This window comes from Benincasa hispida, chromosome 4, assembly GCF_027475165.1.
Source record: "Benincasa hispida cultivar pf3 chromosome 4, pf3_genome.v1.1, whole genome shotgun sequence".
Lineage (NCBI taxonomy): Eukaryota > Viridiplantae > Streptophyta > Magnoliopsida > Cucurbitales > Cucurbitaceae > Benincasa > Benincasa hispida.
The window spans coordinates 64,101,062-64,119,066 of record NC_143481.1 but is presented as its reverse complement, the minus strand read 5'-3'; the positions used below and the strand labels follow the sequence as shown (position 1 = coordinate 64,119,066).

The 18,005-nt window shown below is 34.3% G+C and overlaps 2 protein-coding genes across 2 annotated transcripts; both read left to right on the top strand.

Annotated features, from left to right (window-relative positions):
- The first annotated feature begins 1,448 nt into the window (after nucleotides 1–1,448).
- LOC120075643 (flocculation FLO11-like protein) lies at nucleotides 1,449–8,317 on the top strand. The gene is made up of 5 exons (XM_039029226.2): nucleotides 1,449–2,371; nucleotides 2,614–2,731; nucleotides 4,913–5,024; nucleotides 6,343–7,389; nucleotides 7,715–8,317. Exons 1-5 carry the CDS (start codon nucleotides 2,044–2,046, stop codon nucleotides 7,970–7,972), a joined length of 1,863 nt encoding a protein of 620 aa, XP_038885154.1. The 5' UTR covers nucleotides 1,449–2,043; the 3' UTR covers nucleotides 7,973–8,317.
- Nucleotides 8,318–12,256: 3,939 nt separating this feature from the next.
- LOC120076284 (receptor kinase-like protein Xa21) lies at nucleotides 12,257–16,217 on the top strand. Its single transcript, XM_039030051.2, has 2 exons — nucleotides 12,257–15,285; nucleotides 15,639–16,217. The coding sequence occupies exons 1-2, from the start codon at nucleotides 12,588–12,590 to the stop codon at nucleotides 16,016–16,018; spliced, it is 3,078 nt and encodes a 1,025-aa protein (XP_038885979.1). The 5' UTR covers nucleotides 12,257–12,587; the 3' UTR covers nucleotides 16,019–16,217.
- The last annotated feature ends 1,788 nt before the right edge of the window (nucleotides 16,218–18,005 follow it).

Genomic DNA, 18,005 nt, shown 5'->3' with positions numbered 1-18,005 from the left:
CCACATCACATTCTTATATGTGTACATTTCACTTAGATAGGCGCATATCCCTTGCACTAAACACCATTTTCACATGATCCCCTGTTTTCTACTTGATGTTTTTGTATCTTCTTGCATGCACACAACAAACTTAATGTAGATAACTCATTCTGCATTCACTTAAGATACTTTTATATCAACTACAACGCAAGCTCTGTGTTAGCTTTAATCTAAATCCCTGAGTTCGACCCTGGACTTACCAGGAACCTGAGTTGGATTTATACTTGGATCTGATTCAGGAAAACTTGAACGCATAAAGAGGAGTGTCACGCGTCCCTTCATGCATCACTAACGCATCAACACATCAATCACATTTGCACTCTATTTTTCCAATTACCTCATACAATACACTCCTAAGCTCGCATCACGAATCCAACGAACATTTTGAAAATATTTCTTTGTAAAGGGGCTTATATTATTAAAACACCATTTTAGTTTCTATACTCGAGTTTTCTTCTATTTTAGTGTAGATACTTTCAAATATTTAAATTTAATTCTTAGACTATACTTTTTACTTTTCATTAGCCTTATCTTTATAAATTTGGTAAACTTATGGATTCTTTTATAGTGAAAATTATTATTATTATTATTATTTCACCAAATTTGATAAAAATAACTTCAAACTAACACAAAAGTAGATAGACTAACACTGAAAATTCCCTCTGCCTCTACCCTTCTCTATCTTGGTCGAGCCTTGAGATTTGACGATGAACTTAAAAAGTCACCTACAAATGCTTTACACCCAATTATTTTGGATAACACTTACATCCTATGTATTACCATGGTTGCTGACATAGAGTTAGTTAATACTTACTTATTCTCTAAATATCATCTTTGCTTATCGAGCATTTGAAAGAATATAGACTAAAATGAAATAAGAACCAAAATACAAGGACAACAAATGACATTTGTAACCAAGCACATATATTTACTAAATTAAGGTATAAACATAGTCCTTGAACTTAAAAGTTGTGTCTAATAAATCTCTAAATTTTAAAAATCATCTATCAAGTTTCTAACGTACAATAGGTGGAAGAATTCGACCCACCAACTTCTTGCTTGTTAACACATATTTTATATCTCTTGAATGGACTATCTTTTGTTTTTATATATATATATATATATATATATATATATTATCTTTCAATGGTAGAGTAGAGAGAGAATTTTAAAATTTAATACAAATTAGGTGGAGAAATTAGCTAAAAAATATTGATATCTTATTTCATATTTTAGATGTAAAATAAATCTAAAAAAGGTGAGACTTAAAAAGGCGGTTAATGGAGTAGGGTCTAATTTAAAAACCTTCCTTTTCAAAAGATGAGATGTTAGAAGGACTCATAAGCAAAAGAAATCATTACTCCACGACCCCAAAACCCCAACAAATGCCCTAATTCAGAATCTTTGTTTCACTTTCAAATACGGGAAGAAGAAACAAAATTCCCAAAATACAAGGGGCATATCTGCAAAACATCAGAGAGCAAGGCCCTTGTCTGCAATTAACATGAAGGGTAAAATCGTGATTATCCATTATAATATTGACCCACCTAAAAGGCCCAACACGAAAACGTAGACTTCAAGTGAGAGGAAACACAGCAACACACACACAAAAGAGAACACCGGTATTTTTCCCCGTTTCGCACTCCATACGGCATCCTTCTTCGACCTGTGAATGTCACTACTTTCGAGCTCGATCGACCAACAATGGCGGATTCCGCAACTATTTCCTCCTGATTATTGCTCTCTATTTGCCTTTCTTTAGCTCTTCTGCAGCTTCTCCGAGTTCCACGCCTCGACGCTCTTTCTTCTGCAACTACTACTTTCTTTTTTGTTGGAGCTTGGGGTGCTAGAGTGAGAGAGTCTTCCAGTGGGAGAAGGGAATTTGGATGTGGATTACTCACCTACTAGGTTGTGTTTTCAAACTGTTGTGGCTGAGGAGCTTCCTTTTGCAGATCTAATTGGTTTTGCATTTAGGTGTCGCACTGTCGAACGCGATGCTTTGGTATGGGAGTTATTCCAGGAGCTGAAAACGTGAACGAACTGCGTGGTTTGTTTTTGGCTTTGGAGTATTGTTGGTGTTACAGCTTGTTATTTTTGAAATTTTTGAACAACGAAACTTGGGGGATTTTAGGGATGAATCGTAGTTTTAGGGCTTTGGAATCACAAATGCAAGCGCCGGTAAAGCAGCGGCAGCAGCAAGTTGGGGGACTAAGGGCGTCGGTGATGAAAGATAAGGAGGAGGAACTTGCGTTGTTCTTGGAAATGAGAAAGCGTGAGAAGGAGAGGAATGATCTTCTATCTAACAACGCGGAAGAGTTTGATGCGCCTTTAGGTATAAACTTTGAACTTGCACTTCAACTGCTCTGAGGTTTTACTTTATGGCATTGTTTTGGAGATTTATAGAATCTTTCCTTAATCGAGAGTTAAAAAAAGTTATTTAGCAATCTTTTGTCTATCAGATGAATACTGATCCAGATTGAAAAGGAGCGATGATCCGCTGCTTTCTTTGACGTCTATATTTGGTTATTCTACTGGAATTACGATTTATCCCATTCGATTTTCTGTTTTGTGCAGGAACAAAACCAGGAACTTCTCCAATATTTAATATCTCATCAGCGACCCCAGCTCCTACTCGGAAGACTGGTGCTGATGATTTTCTTAATTCTGACAATGATAAAAATGACTATGATTGGTAAAGTTATCACATTTCACTCTTCATTTTAGTTTATTAAATAATTTTTTCTCTAGAAGATTCCTGTTTTTATCCTGGATTAACCAATCATTAATAGCGTTGAGAATAACTCAATATCTCAGTATCGAGTAGTTGACATGGGAGTGTCCCCATATGGAACCACCTCCGATTGGTATCGGGCAATAGACACATAATACGTCAAAGAAAGGAAGATAGGAAGTTTGAAATTAAAACAAGTTCTTATTCAATGCATCTGGACTAACATCTACAAAAAGAGATGCTGTCGTGACTTGATTAAGCTTACATTTGACAGAAGATAAATTAGGGCAAATTGTCGTAATTTACCAATAGGGTGTAATTAACAATAAATGAGACCGAGTAATTTTTTTTTTTTAACAAAGTCAATTAAACCAATTAAATAGCTATGGAGATCATGTCAATGTGTTAAATCGTTCACTTGATCAATTTATCAATGTTAAAGATTGATCCAGTTTGTAGACTGTGTCCAAATGTTGAAATCTATTAGTTTCATTTATTTCATTCATCAATAAAATTTGTTTTTCTTTCTTTTAAAAAAAAAAAGAAAAAGAAAAAGAAACAAGTCAAGTCTTATCCTTAAATATGTCATTATTTCATGTGTGGGATAGTAGCAGTATGTAAATGTAAAACAGTTTAGCGCTTATCTGATATATTTTGTCAAATTGGTTCATTGTGTTTGATTGAAATGGCGCATATGTTTCTTGATTTGTGTGCCATGTGTACTAGTATCATTAAGAACTACTGACATGATCTAAGAGAATGGTAAAAACTAGTACATGGTAATTAAAACCACTTTAAACATATAAAGGGTATGATTCGTAAATTGTACAAACCAAAATGTTGTAGTTTGCCATCCTTTTTTATGTTATAATATAATTAGTGTAAAAGTGTGGGGCCCTGCCGAGTTAGTTTAGCGATCTGAGAGAGATAGGAGTGGACCAATTTGTTGAGGGTCTCCATTTTGTTCATTTTTCTGCTATGGCACTTATGTTGGGTCTCTTTACTTCAACTTGATTATTACTTGTTTATGCCCTTGTTAAAGAACCTATTTTTTCCCCCTTTCTTTTTCTAATTTATACCTTGTACGATGAAATAGGCATTTAGAAGTTTTTGAAGACGTGGGTAGAAAACTTTTCAAGAAATCCTCTTGTTAACAGACAACATTTTACCCAAGTTTAGCTAGCATTTAGTTGATAGAGCGCAGGCTTATCTAAGATTCTGGTATATTGACTGTGCATCATGTGCTTTGAATACACACATGTCGATAATATGCTGCATGGATGAGGTCCATTCCTTTGGATATAGCTTAATTGATGAGGATGACAATGGCATGACTATAATAGGTGGGAATGAAAAGAAGGAGGCTCTTCCGTCTCAAGTTGTGAATTTTAGTGAGGTCTCAATTTTCAATGTGATGCTGCCTGACCTATACCCTTGATGCAGACGTAGAGCTCCAAAAATTTATGATCAATTTCACTTCTGGAACAAGCAACATTGATTGGTGGTGGAAGTCTCAATCTGTGGATTTAGATTTTTTTGAGGTCATAGGTTCAAATTATGGTTACCATTTATCTGGCAAACTGAATAATATTTGAATTTCATAAAATCAGATGCTGCAAGATTAGACAGTTCCCAAATAGGATTGGTGAAGGAGTGTGAGTCTAGTCAACCACAGCTATATCAAAGTCTTCGTAAACAATGAATATTTTGCAAACATGTTGATTTCATGGTCAAAATATTGGACATGGGAAAATAATATTTATGTTGGTACCACTTGGCACAGATTATGAGGTTTTGGGTAAATGAAACCTTATAATCATGGGGATCCCAAAGACTCTTCCCGTAGGCTCAATTTATTGTTGTTTGAAACTTTATGTTCATTGGCGGGGAAAGGAATGGGATTGGTGTGGAGTTGCAAACGAGATTATCAGGAAGTACCCTTTACTTCCGTCTGGACATGACTGTTTTCATTCACATGTCAATAGTGAAAAGTATCTTTTCCAGGAATGGAATGCCTACTACAATTATTCTTGTGGGTTCAAAAATGGTTCATGCCTACTTACTAGTTGTTTTATGATTTGTCTTGTCTTTTACTTTGCAAATTGAACCAGTTGAATTAACCATCGCTTGATCTGTTTTCAGGCTTCTAACTCCTCCTGGAACTCCTCTTTTTCCATCTTTGGAAACGGAGTCAGAAAGGGTCTTAATGAACCATGCTACTCCAATGGGTCGTCCCAATGTGCTGAAATCTAGAGTAAGTTATTTCTCAAGTCTCAAGTTCAATTAGTTGAATATATTGAAATTCGACATCTTTGGTTCTTAAAAACGTGGATGTGGTTGTGTAGAATCTGTAGATGTTAAATAGTTATTTTCTATGAAGCACAGGCACAGATACGATTACACGATACAGATACGATCGGATACAACGATTCGTTAATTTCTAAAAAACTAAAATACGGATACTTCTAAAGATACGTCATTTTTTATATATTTTTTAAATTTATATATGTCTAAAAAAACGAAGATACTGATACGTTGAAGTTACATTTTCTTTTTCTTAAAAAATCTAGGATATAAATAAATTTACCATACAAGTTAATAACAATAGCACAAAATAGAATACAAACATTGAAATGCAGTACAAAAAAAAAATAACATCTAAGATGTTGAAGTACGATAGTTAATAAAATGCAATAGAAGAGTGACTCATATTGCAAAAAAGAAGAAGATTAGAGGGAGAACTATGTAGATAAACGAAGAACTTCTTCATTGAATTGTTGAAGATATCCAAATGGTTTATATTTTGGTGGACTTTGTGGGGACTCAAATGTGAAGATGAAGATTAGATGATTGTAAGGTTTGGTCTTTTATTTATTTTTCTTTCTTTTAGTTTTGGACTCGAATATTTTTAAATAGGTTGCCTAGTTTTAGATTGGAAAAGATTAGATGAGTTGTTTGTCTTTTTTCTTTAAAAAAAGGCACGCGTAGAAATAGATACGTCAAATTGCGTGCTAGATACGTATATGAGAAGTATCTGAAAGTATCGGTATCGATACGTGTCTGATACGGATTCTTTGCCTCACATAAAGTATCTGTGCTTCATAAGTTATTTTCAACCATCCACATTGCTTTCATTTTTGAAAGTCTGTTTCTTGGGAAGTCCAGTGAGAAGAAGCTCTGGGTTCGGCACTTTGCCTCATCATGAAACTAAATGACTCAAGAATAATCAACAGTGTTTTTTTTTTTTTTTTTTTGTTTCTTCCATTGGTAGATAATAGGAAGATTTTATGTTTTTCTTCCCAGTTATGTTTATGCCCATGTCACAGTTTGTTCACAATTGGAGCAAAGATGGATAGACTCTTCATTTATGGGCCAGGGGAAAATCTACTGGGCTAAATTTTTTAATTGCTTGGCATTTGACACGGAATGTCACGGAGTGATTTTCAATTGTATGCTCGTAATTGATAATATTTTGAATATTCCTCGCGCATTTCAATAGCAGTTGTGAATGTTCTGTTATTAATTTTTCTGTCTTTGAATAAGTTGCTGAGTTATTTCCCTTGTGGGTTCAGCTTGCAAATCTCCACCAAGAACCTACTACAAGGAGCAACTTGGTCTCGAAACAACCAGCTTCTTCTCCAGGATTGAACTCTTCAAGTGTAGGGATACGTCGACCTTCGTCATCCGGAGGTCCTGGATCAAGACCTGCTACCCCAACTGGACGTCCTACATTAACCACAACATCTAGACCTTCCAGATCCTCAACACCTACTTCTCGTGCAACTTTGCCTTCAAATAAACCAGCAGTTTCCTCGGCTAAGATTGGAGCAGCTTCAAATAAGCTGTCAACTGCGTCAGCCAAGCCTACAGTTACCATGACTAAGCCCACCGTTTCCTCTGCTAAGTCCTCAGTTCCCACAAGATCTTCTACTCCGACAAGAACGACGGCAAGATCATCAACACCGACCTCCAGACCCACTGTACCTCCACCTAAGCCCACATCAAGGGCCTCAACTCCTACTCGTCGGCCATCCACACCATCTAGTGCATCAAGTGCACCTGTTTCCTTAGTTAAGTCTTCATCATCAATTTCAAAGCCATCTCCAACTGTGTCAAGGAATCAAGCACCATCAAGAGGAGCTTCCCCAACAGTAAAATCCAGACCATGGAATCCTTCAGAGATGCCCGGTTTCTCTCTCGATGCTCCACCAAATTTAAGGACATCACTTCCTGAAAGGCCACTTTCTGTCACAAGGGGCCGGCCTGGAGCACCTAGTGCACGATCTTCTTCTGTAGAACCTGTTCCGAATGGTAGGCCAAGACGGCAATCATGCTCTCCGTCTCGAGGACGTGCACCTAATGGCAATATTCATCTTAGTGGGGGTTCTGTCCCTGCAATAAACCGTATGCATTCTAAAGCTAATGACAACATAAGTCCTGTATTAATAGGGACGAAAATGGTTGAACGGGTAATAAACATGCGCAAATTGGTCCCTCCTAAGCAAGATGACAAACATTCACCTCATGGGAATCTGTCTGGGAAGTCTTCGTCGCCAGACAGCTCGGGCTTTGGGAGAACACTATCTAAGAAGTCTCTGGATATGGCAATAAGACACATGGTATGTTATCTATTTTGTTTCCAAAGATTTTTTTTCCCCAAAAATGTTATTCGTTGGTAATTGTTAAATTTATCTTTGCCCATGAGCTTAAGCTTTTTGGTTAATCGGTGATTTAAGATGATGTTGGTGTTGATGATCTAAGAAGTTATGTATTTAAACCCCTGTAGTGTTATATCTTCTTTAATTAATATTGATTTCCACTTGTTGCTTCCACCCATTAGCTTAAGTTTTTGGGTCAATCAGTGTTTAACAATTGTCAATAAAAGTGAAAAGACAATGTCACTGCATATTCTTGTTTAACACTATGCATCCTTTTCTTGAGCAGGATATAAGGCGAAGCATTCCAGGTAGTTTACGCCCATTAATGACAAATATTCCAGCTTCTTCAATGTATAGTGTACGATCCGGGCCATCTCGAAGCCGAACTGTCAGTGTTTCGGACTCACCTCTTGCCACAAGTAGCAATGCTAGTTCTGAAATGAGTGTCAACAACAGTGGTCTCTGTTTAGATACACATGAAATTGACGATGAAATTGGCAGTGAGAGAGGTGGTCGATCCCCCCGCAGCATGTGCGCTAGGTGAAGCTGATGGTTCATTTGGATTTAAACTGCCATTCTGATCAATCAAATGGTGTTTCCTTTTGGTCATCAAGTTTCATGATGCAAAGATGATTGTCGTGGAAATGATAACCAAATCATGTGTTTAGGACTAATGTAAAGTTGATTGAGTCTGTTGATTGTTGTATTTATGTAATTTCAGAGCTTTGTACGAGTAGAGGAACAAAGTTATATGCTGAACTTATCTTCTTACGCATTTTCTACACGGTGATTTTCTAGTTGCTTTAGTTGAACTTTTGAGACCGTTAACTATTGACAATGTATTGAATTTCCAACCCAATATAAATTAAAACTGAACAATTTTAGGCAATTTCAAAACCTATTTGATTAAAGGCTTTTTATGTTAATAGATCAAATTTTTATTTCAAAACTCAACTTTTATTTCTCTTTTTTCTTTTTGGCAAATAATTTTTAATTTTATATATGTTTCTGAATGTTTATTTATTGATTAACAGATATTTTAACTTGCATTTCAGGATGTTTTTTACCCTATTTGAAAACTGTTTTAAAAAATATTAAAAAGGCAGTTTTCTATTTTTGAAAATTGAATCTAACCTAACCAAAATAATTCTAACTGAATTATTGAAAACAAAAACTTTGGAGAAAAAAAAAAAAAAATGAAGACATGATGACGCACTAAAATTTATTTTAATATGATGATTAATGATAATCAATCAAATTTGTCCGCATAATTTAAAAGTTAAATTCTTTCAAAATTAAGAAAATCGTACTCATGTGCATACTCAAAGTTAAAAAAGTGTCAAATCTCTTTAAATATTGTACTCATATCTATTGAGCAAATGAAATCGACGGAAAAAATTGATGTTGCGAAAGTAAAAAAAAAAAAAAGAAAAAAGTCTCAATGTTTATTAAACAAAAAGAAGAAAATAGAAATGACTGAGTGAAATTCAATGGATGAATAAATTTCTTATTGAAGTAAGAAATGTTGGTGATACACAAAGTATGATATAAAAAATGTTGTACAGTAACATACAAAATTATGATACACAAAATATCGTATAAAAATATGATACAATGAATGTGATACTCAAATTGTGATACTCTAAAATACATGGTAGTTCTCCCTTATATTGGACAAAAATGAATTTAATTAATACTATTAACTTACAATTTAAAACAATATAAAAAAAATAGAAACTCACAAGACTTAAAAGAAAACATAAAAACAACAAACAACTTAGACCTTAGATCTAACATCTAGAAAATTAAATACAATAAAAAAAAAATTCAAGAAACTTAAAAACGACTGGCTAAAATTTAATTAGAAACAACCTCAAATCTCACTAATATCTGCTCAATTTTATAATGGCATTTTTTAACAAAAATTTTCTTCAAAATAAAAATATCAGTCTATGGGCAATTGAAAAGGGGATTAAACCAATTTCTCTAATTCTTTCTTCCTCTATAGTTATTGAATCAGATAGTCTTGAAGCAATTCGAAACCTCTGGAGGGAGGAAGTGAATTTATCCTTAGCTAAGACGATGTTATTTTATGTCTTTTTAGTGATTGCTGGTGTAATTATTTATTGGAAAAAATTTGGGTGACTCATCTATTGTGCAAACCTTGTTATATCCAATTTAAAATTCACATTTTGTTTTAAAAAATATTATTAAAAAATTATTTTTTGATGTGTAGATGTTGGGTTGATGACCCTTCACAAGTCCCAAATATTCAAGATCACCGTTGTAAAGATGAAGAAATGGCTCAAATCAATTCTGTCAAATCCTCGATACTCGGAACTTGATGTTCGACTATTTGCTACTCGATCCTCGATTAGAATTCCCTTCTTGTCTGACTAGTCTTTGTTAAATCATTGATGCAACTTGATGACAACAGAGTTAATACTCAACAGTTCTTGAACGATACTCGGTGCAACTCGAAGGTGAAACGATGCACTCGAACCTACTCGATAGCGATGAATCAATGCATAATTGACTCGATAACTTGATTATTCGATGTGATTTGTAATGTAAATTATTGATGCACGATTTGCAGTAAAGAATTACTCGATTGAAACAAGAAAGATAAGGGAAGAAGAAAGGGTCATAGTGTTTACGTGGTTCGGCAAGAATGCCTACGTCCACGGAAAGATCTGAAATCTTTTACTTAATGAAGATTGCTTACAGATTTGTTGTTTGTAAGAAACAAGGAACAAAAAAAATGATGATAACATTCTCTATATTTGAATTCGAAATCAGTGGTATTTATAAGATTATACAACCTGACCGTTATACAAGTTAGTTATAAACAAACAAAAAATCTGATGGTATTTGAGTCAAAATTTCTTCAATAGAAAGAGGAGAAAATGGACTTAGATACAACTTAGGTTGCAATGTTTTCTCAATATATGTGTATATATATCAATGGTTTTTTTTTCCCTCTTTCTTTCTCACACTTCCTCTCGGCTGGCCTCTTGTCACTTGCTGGCATCATCCACTATATATATATATCTCATACTTTATAGAAAATTTTCCATATACATAGAATCAAAATGAGAGGGCATTAAATTATACAATAAGCTCATTGAAATGAAATTTGACCCCTATAAAATCATAATGTTAAGGCACTATAGATTGCATTACGTTAGTGAATCTTTGGCATTACGTGAATAAATCTTTCAATTCTTTTCGAAGTAATTCTATGTGGAATGCTTCTTTAATTTTATAAAAAGAAAAATTATAAAATTGATCTATGTAAGATTATAAAAATATGGTAGTTAAGATCATGGAACGTTGAAAATAGCTTCAACTCTTCAACTTCATATATAATGATTTACATTTAAAAAAACATTTAATATCCTAAGAAGTAACCATTCATTTTGACCAAAAAAAGTCCATGTATATATATATATAAAGAAAAGAAAAGATAGATCATTTTATGATTAATTAATATCTAAGCCGGCCAAATAATTTCTTAAGTTAACCATAGTTTAGAAAAGATACCAAAATTGCATCTGAGTGGTTTCATCCTTAGTTTTTTGTGGGCGAATAGGGAGTGCAATTCGACTGTTTGTGCTTTAGCTTCCTATGCGCTTTCGTATCGACATTCTGTTGTGTGGCTTGAAGACCACCCTCTATGGGTAGATTTTGCTATTCGTTTTTATTTTCACTCTCTTTAAGTTTTTTTACTCCTTTGTTGTGCTCAAAAAAAGAAAAAATAAATAAAAAAGAAAAGAAAAGATACCAGAATGATATATTTTCATGAAATATGGTTAAATTACTATTTTAATCATTGTATTTTGGATTTCATTTAATTTTAGTTCATGTACTTCTAATATCAAAATTTTGTTCAGGTACTCAATATATAATATCAATCTTTGTTGTTAATCTAATATTTCTTTAATGGTATAGATTTTGAATCAAAACCTAAGAGTTACTAAGGAAAGATTAGATTGTGATGACTTCATTGAATAATTTTTGTAAGATAAGTCCTATGATTAAAAAACACAAGGGAAGGGTATGATCTTAGGTATGTGAAGACAAAAATTTTCATGATACGAGGCTTTTTGGATGGTTTCAAAAGCAAAATCATGAGGGTTTGTGTCCAAAATGGACAATATCATATCATTGTAGAGATAGGTAGAAGTTTTGGTATCCTTATCAATTGGTAGCAGATCATGGTCTAAACCTAGTCATGGGTGAAATTCTCCAGATTCCAAACAAAGAAATTTAGTGAGTCTCGTTCGTATCCTTTGGGTAGTTTTGATGTCTTCCCTACCTTTGATAAGAGCAAGTATGATCCATGTTCGTGCTCGTGCTTTATTTGGATGTTGACTTGAGATGAACTGGATGTGTCTCAGGATAAAAAAAGAGTAATTTGACTCAGGATGAACTAGAGGTACCTCAGAATTTAGGACAAGCTCTCATGGTTAGGAGTGGATGACTTTGTTCGATAGAAGGCCCAAAAGTGGAACTTTGTTTAAGAGGAGGATTGTTAGAAGTGTGAGACCTTTTGGTGGTTCCAAAAGCAAAGACATAATAATATCATACTATTATAAAGATAAGGGAGGTTTCATCGCCTTCGGGGTAATGTGATGATGAACAGGATTAAATACTATACATTTTGTTTTGTTCTATTTTGTTTCAGTCTTTTGGAGATCCAAAGATGTTCCTTTCACAAATAATATGGTTGAATTCAACATATTATTAAGTATTCAATATCTCCTAATCTTGTTTGCTGCTATAATGCATTCCAATCAAATCAACCAATGTCCTTTGTATCCAACCTTTCAGTTCAACATCTCATTAAGTTTTCAATGTGATCTGTTTGCCTACATCATCAAAAATTCCGAACTTTTGGCCTCAATTCAACTCTAATCTCAGGTGTTTTTCCCTTGCTGATAAATGGGGGGCAGGACCAGACATTCAAAGCAAGAAAAATCCAAACAAACCCCAGACAAAGAATACCAAAATCTCTCATATTCTACTAGTTCTTCTGCAATTCTCTTATGAACTACTTAAGTTCCTTTCCAAACTTCCAAAGCACCAAATTGTTGCTACCTCTATAGTAAACTGCCATCATTCTCTTGAACTTCACTCATAGAAGCTTAATCCTTACAATGGAGTGTGGAAGCAATCCCCATTATATGAAATGCTGCAAATTTGGGCTATTTGTAATGTCCTTTCTTCTACTCAGCCTTCCTTTACCCTCAGCAGCTCTTGGAGGAAATGAAACAGACAATCTTGCATTGCTTTCTTTCAAATCTGAGATAACTGCTGATCCATTTGGCTTGTTCACCTCCTGGAATGAATCTGTTCATTTCTGCAACTGGGAAGGTGTTAAATGCAGTCCACAACAGAGAGTTACTGAGTTAAATCTTCCCTCTTATCAATTCATAGGTCAATTATCACCTTCTATAGGGAACTTGAGCTTCCTTACAACATTAAACCTCCCTAACAATAGCTTTGTGGGGGAAATTCCACAAGAGATTGGTAGCTTGAGCAAGCTGCGAGTATTGGCCTTGGACAACAACTACTTTGTAGGGGAGATTCCCATCACCATATTAAACTGCTCAGAGCTTCATTACATTGGATTCTTTAGGAACAATCTCACTGGCTTACTTCCAAAAGAAATTGGATTGTTGGCTAAGCTTGAAGAACTTGAGTTGACTTCCAACCAACTGTTTGGAGAAATACCTGAATCACTTGGAAATCTGTCATCTCTTTGGGGCTTCTGGGCCACTTTGAATAATTTCCATGGCAGTATTCCTTCTAGATTTGGGCAGTTAAAAAATTTGACAGTTCTTTCTATTGGAGCAAACAATCTGACGGGCACTATTCCTTCCTCAATCTACAATCTTTCATCCATAAAAATATTTTCACTTCCATTTAACCAGCTTGAGGGTAGCCTTCCCACAGATTTAGGCCTCATCTTCCCAGAACTTCAGACCCTTAGAATTCATACCAATCAATTCAGTGGATCAATTCCTTTTACACTATCCAATGCCTCAAAAATTCTGGTGTTTTCCATCTCAAAAAATAAATTTACAGGGAAAGTGCCTAGCTTTGCAAACATGAGGGATCTTGTGGAACTTGGACTTTTTGCAAACAATCTTGGATTTAGGGATGTTGATGACTTGAATTTTCTCTCTTCTCTTGTCAACTGCACCAATTTGAGTTCTGTAGCCATCAGTGACAACAATTTTGGTGGGGTGCTTCCAGAATATATAAGCAACTTCTCTACAAAGCTGAGGATTATTGGATTTGGAAGAAACTATATTCATGGAACCATTCCAACTAATATTGGGAATCTCATTGGATTGACAGCATTAGGTCTGGAGAGCAACCAACTGACTGGTTCCATACCAAGTTCACTGGGTAAACTAAAAAAACTGGGTGATTTGTTTTTGAATATGAACAAACTCTCAGGGACAATCCCCCACTCCTTTGGTAATTTATCTGCACTAGGAAGATGTAATCTGAGGTTAAACAATTTGACAGGAGCCATTCCATCAAGTCTTGGGGAGAATCAAAATTTGCTGATGCTAGCACTTTCTCAAAACCATCTAACTGGTATAATACCAAAAGAGTTGATGAGTATATCATCTTTATCAATTGGTCTAGATTTGTCTGAAAATCTTTTGACTGGCTCCATTCCCTTTGAAGTAGGCAAGTTAATCAACCTTGGCTATTTGCATATTTCTGACAACATGTTAACTGGGGTCATTCCCTCTACTCTCAGTGATTGCACAAGCTTAGAAGATTTGAACTTGGGTGGAAATTTTCTTCAGGGTCCTATACCTCAGTCTTTGAGTTCTTTGAAAGGTATTGAAGAACTCGATCTCTCTCGCAACAATCTGTCAGGCCAAATCCCATCTTATTTTCAAGATTTTAACTTCTTGAACTACTTGAATTTATCTTTAAACAATCTGGAAGGTGAAGTTCCCACACAAGGAGTATTCAGAAATACAACTGCCTTTTCCATTATTGGAAACAAAAAACTTTGTGGTGGTATACCTGAATTGAATCTATCAAGATGCAGTTTTCAAAATCCCACAAAGCAGAAATCAACTATGACACTGAAAGTAATCGTTTCTGTCGCTGGTGGATTGGTGGGAAGTCTTCTGGTCTTCTGTATTGTGCTTCTTTTCTGGTCAAGGAAGAAAAAGAATAAGTTGGATTTAAATCCATCACCAAGAGTTTCCTGTCTTGTTGTATCTTATAATGACCTTCTCAAAGCTACCAATGAGTTTTCTCCCAACAATCTAATTGGAGTTGGTGGTTATGGATCTGTCTATAGAGGATCTCTCAGTCAGGATGAAAGTGTTGTTGCAATTAAAGTGTTCAACCTTGATCATAGAAGAGCATCAAAGAGTTTTCTGGCAGAATGTGAAGCCCTTAGAAACCTTAGACATCGAAACCTTGTCAAAATTCTTTCAGCATGTTCGGGTTTTGATTTTCAAGGAAATGATTTCCTGGCATTGGTTTATGATTTCATGGTGAATGGGAGCCTAGAGAATTGGCTACATCCAGATGGTAGTTTAAACCAGGAAGAGGACAAAAGACATTTAAATATCAAGCAAAGGCTAAATATTGCCATTGATGTGGCTAGTGCTCTGGATTATCTGCATAATGGTAGCCACATACCAATAGTTCACTGTGACTTGAAGCCTAGCAATGTTCTTTTGGACTTTAACATGACTGCTCACCTTGGAGATTTTGGACTAGCAAAAATTATGGCTGAAACTTCCTTCCAAAACAGATCAACCGAAACCGGTTCCATCGGTATCAGAGGCTCTATTGGATATGCACCTCCAGGTGACTTGAGATTTTTTCCCACGTGATATTATGCACTTTTGAGTCAGTATCCAATCTAATAATACTTCAAAGAAAATAAAAATAAAAATCCCATGGCTTCTCTTCTTGTTCATGTGAATACTTTGGTTAGAGTACATCAAATCAATCTAAACCTATTTAAAAATTTTCTGCTTGCTTTCATGGTTCCTTGTACTGCTGAACAACCTGGCTAAAGCAGTAGATAATGCTCAAAACTCTTTTTGAGGACTTAAAAGATTAAAATCTATTTATTTTCAGCAAATATGTGTACATTTCCTATGAATAACTGGTTTTTAATACTAACTCTTTCTTCAACTGTTCATGAACAAATGTAGAGTATGCTATGGGAAGCAAGGTTTCTACATATGGAGATGTGTACAGTTTTGGCATCCTATTGTTGGAGATGTTCACAGGAAAGAGGCCAACTGATGATATGTTCAATGATGGCTTAACCTTGAACAACTACGTTCTTACCGCTTTACCGGACCGGGTAGAACTAATAGCAGATTCAACAATGAGCCTTCAAGAACTAGAGGAAACAAGTAACAATAATGCTATGATGCAGGCTAATCAATCACTTAGAATAAGAGAGTGCTTGTTTTCCATTTTCAGCATAGGAATTGCCTGTTCTGCTCAAGCACCTACTCGGAGAATGAATATCAGTGATGTTGCTGCTCATCTTCGCCTTGCAAGAGGAAACTTTACTAGGGGCTAGGATGTGTGAACATAATGCACTGGAACAAAAATTAGCAAGCTGACAAGCCTCACTGATCACTAGCTTGTGCAAAACCGTGTCGTGAGATTGTACTTTCTTTGTGTTCTTTTAGTCGATTTAGGTCGTCTTGTTCGAATCTAGGATTGTTTTAAGATAAACCAATGCATAGATGATAGATATGTGATGCCACAGACTGAAAATGATACAAAAACTTAGTCCTTTTCCTGTTTTGTTATGAAGTTTTGTCATATCAATAAACCAACAAATTTTATTTTCTTTGGTGCAGAGAAAGAAATGCAGATACAACAAACTGCTTTTTTTTTTTTTAATAGATCATTAAGAAATCGAGACTTAAAGATGAACAAAAATCATAAAGTAATAGAAAATTAACACACAAATTTACATGGTCTACTAGTAATGTACTAGCCATGTCCACGGATAGAAGGAGCCTCCTAGACCTCGACTCGCTAACTAAGCAATGAGGCTCCGTAATTGATCGTTTGAAAATGTCAAATAACATATTCAAGGTATTACGACTACGAACTTATTATATGTTGTAACATCCTATGCAGATGTAAGGGCCTATTTGAAATGACTTTTTGAGTACTTAAAATCATTCAAAACAGACCTTAATATTAGGATTTAAAATCTAAACTGTCACCTAGCCTTAAAATTCTCAAAGGACATGAACTTGTCACCTGATGTGTTTTGATTTTCTTTCAAGGTTGAAGACTATTTCCACAAACTTATATGAGCTGTTTGACATGTTTTATCTTAAGTTCCATGGAAAAGTTTTTGGGTTGACCACAAACTTAAAATTGCTTCAAGCTAAGTATGATAATAAATGCAGCTACATAAGAAGAACCAAATAAAAAGAGATGGATTCATAATGGATTTTAAATGAATTCCATTGTCTAGTTTTGCAGGAAATAGAGTGGTTTTAAAATCCGAAGTGATTTCAATGATTTCAAATCCTGTTTTACTTAAAATATTTTCCAAACTAAAATGCTTGGATTTTGAGGATTTCATAGGATTTGAAAGTAAATTACTTAATTAACCTTGCTAAATTTTCCTTTAAAAGAAATAATAAAAAGAGAGACAAAAAATTCTGTTTGAGAAGAACTCAATGATATCTGCAGCTAACATGCATAGGAAAATGTAGGTGCTCTTAGTGAAATATATGTTTTCTTCCAAAAGAAAAATGCATACTTTGTATGTATGTACGTGCTATTTCAAATAGTAAAATCTCAGTCGGTAACCATTTCGTTTTGGTTTTTATTCTCTTTTAAAATTAGCTTATTTGATCTCAATTTTTTTCAATGATGTGTATCTTATTTAAGCACAAGAGTTATATTCTTATCTAAATTCTAAAAATAAAAATTACTTTTTAATTTTTTTTTTTTAGTTTCAAAATTTACCTTTGTTTTTGAAAATATGGGTGAAAAAGTAGATAAAAAGTAAGAAATTTAGAGGTAAGAGAAGTGTTTATAGGCTTAATTTTTAAAAACTAAAAACTAAAATTAAAATGGTTACCTAGCAAGACTTAATATTTCCTTAGGAGAAATATGTTCTATATAAGAAATGTCGTACACTAGCAAATAAATTAACCCCGTATACTAGCAAATAAATTAACTCTCCGTTTGGATTCAAGAAAGTTTAAAAAATGATTTTAAATCTTGTGATTTGAAATTCAAAAAATGATTTTAAATTTAATTACTTTGTTTGGAACTAAAATGATTTGAAATGAATGTATTTAAAATTCAATGTTTGGATGATGGTGGAAAAGAAAAAAAAAAGTTAAAAATTTACTAATATAGACTTTTAACTATGATGTATTAATTGGAAATTAAAACTTGACAAGGTTAATTAAGTAATTTATTTTCACATCCTATGAAATCCTCACAATCTAAGCATTTTAGTTCGAAAAGTATTTTAATTAAAACAGGATTTGAAATCACTTCAAATTTTAAAACCACTCTAATTCCTA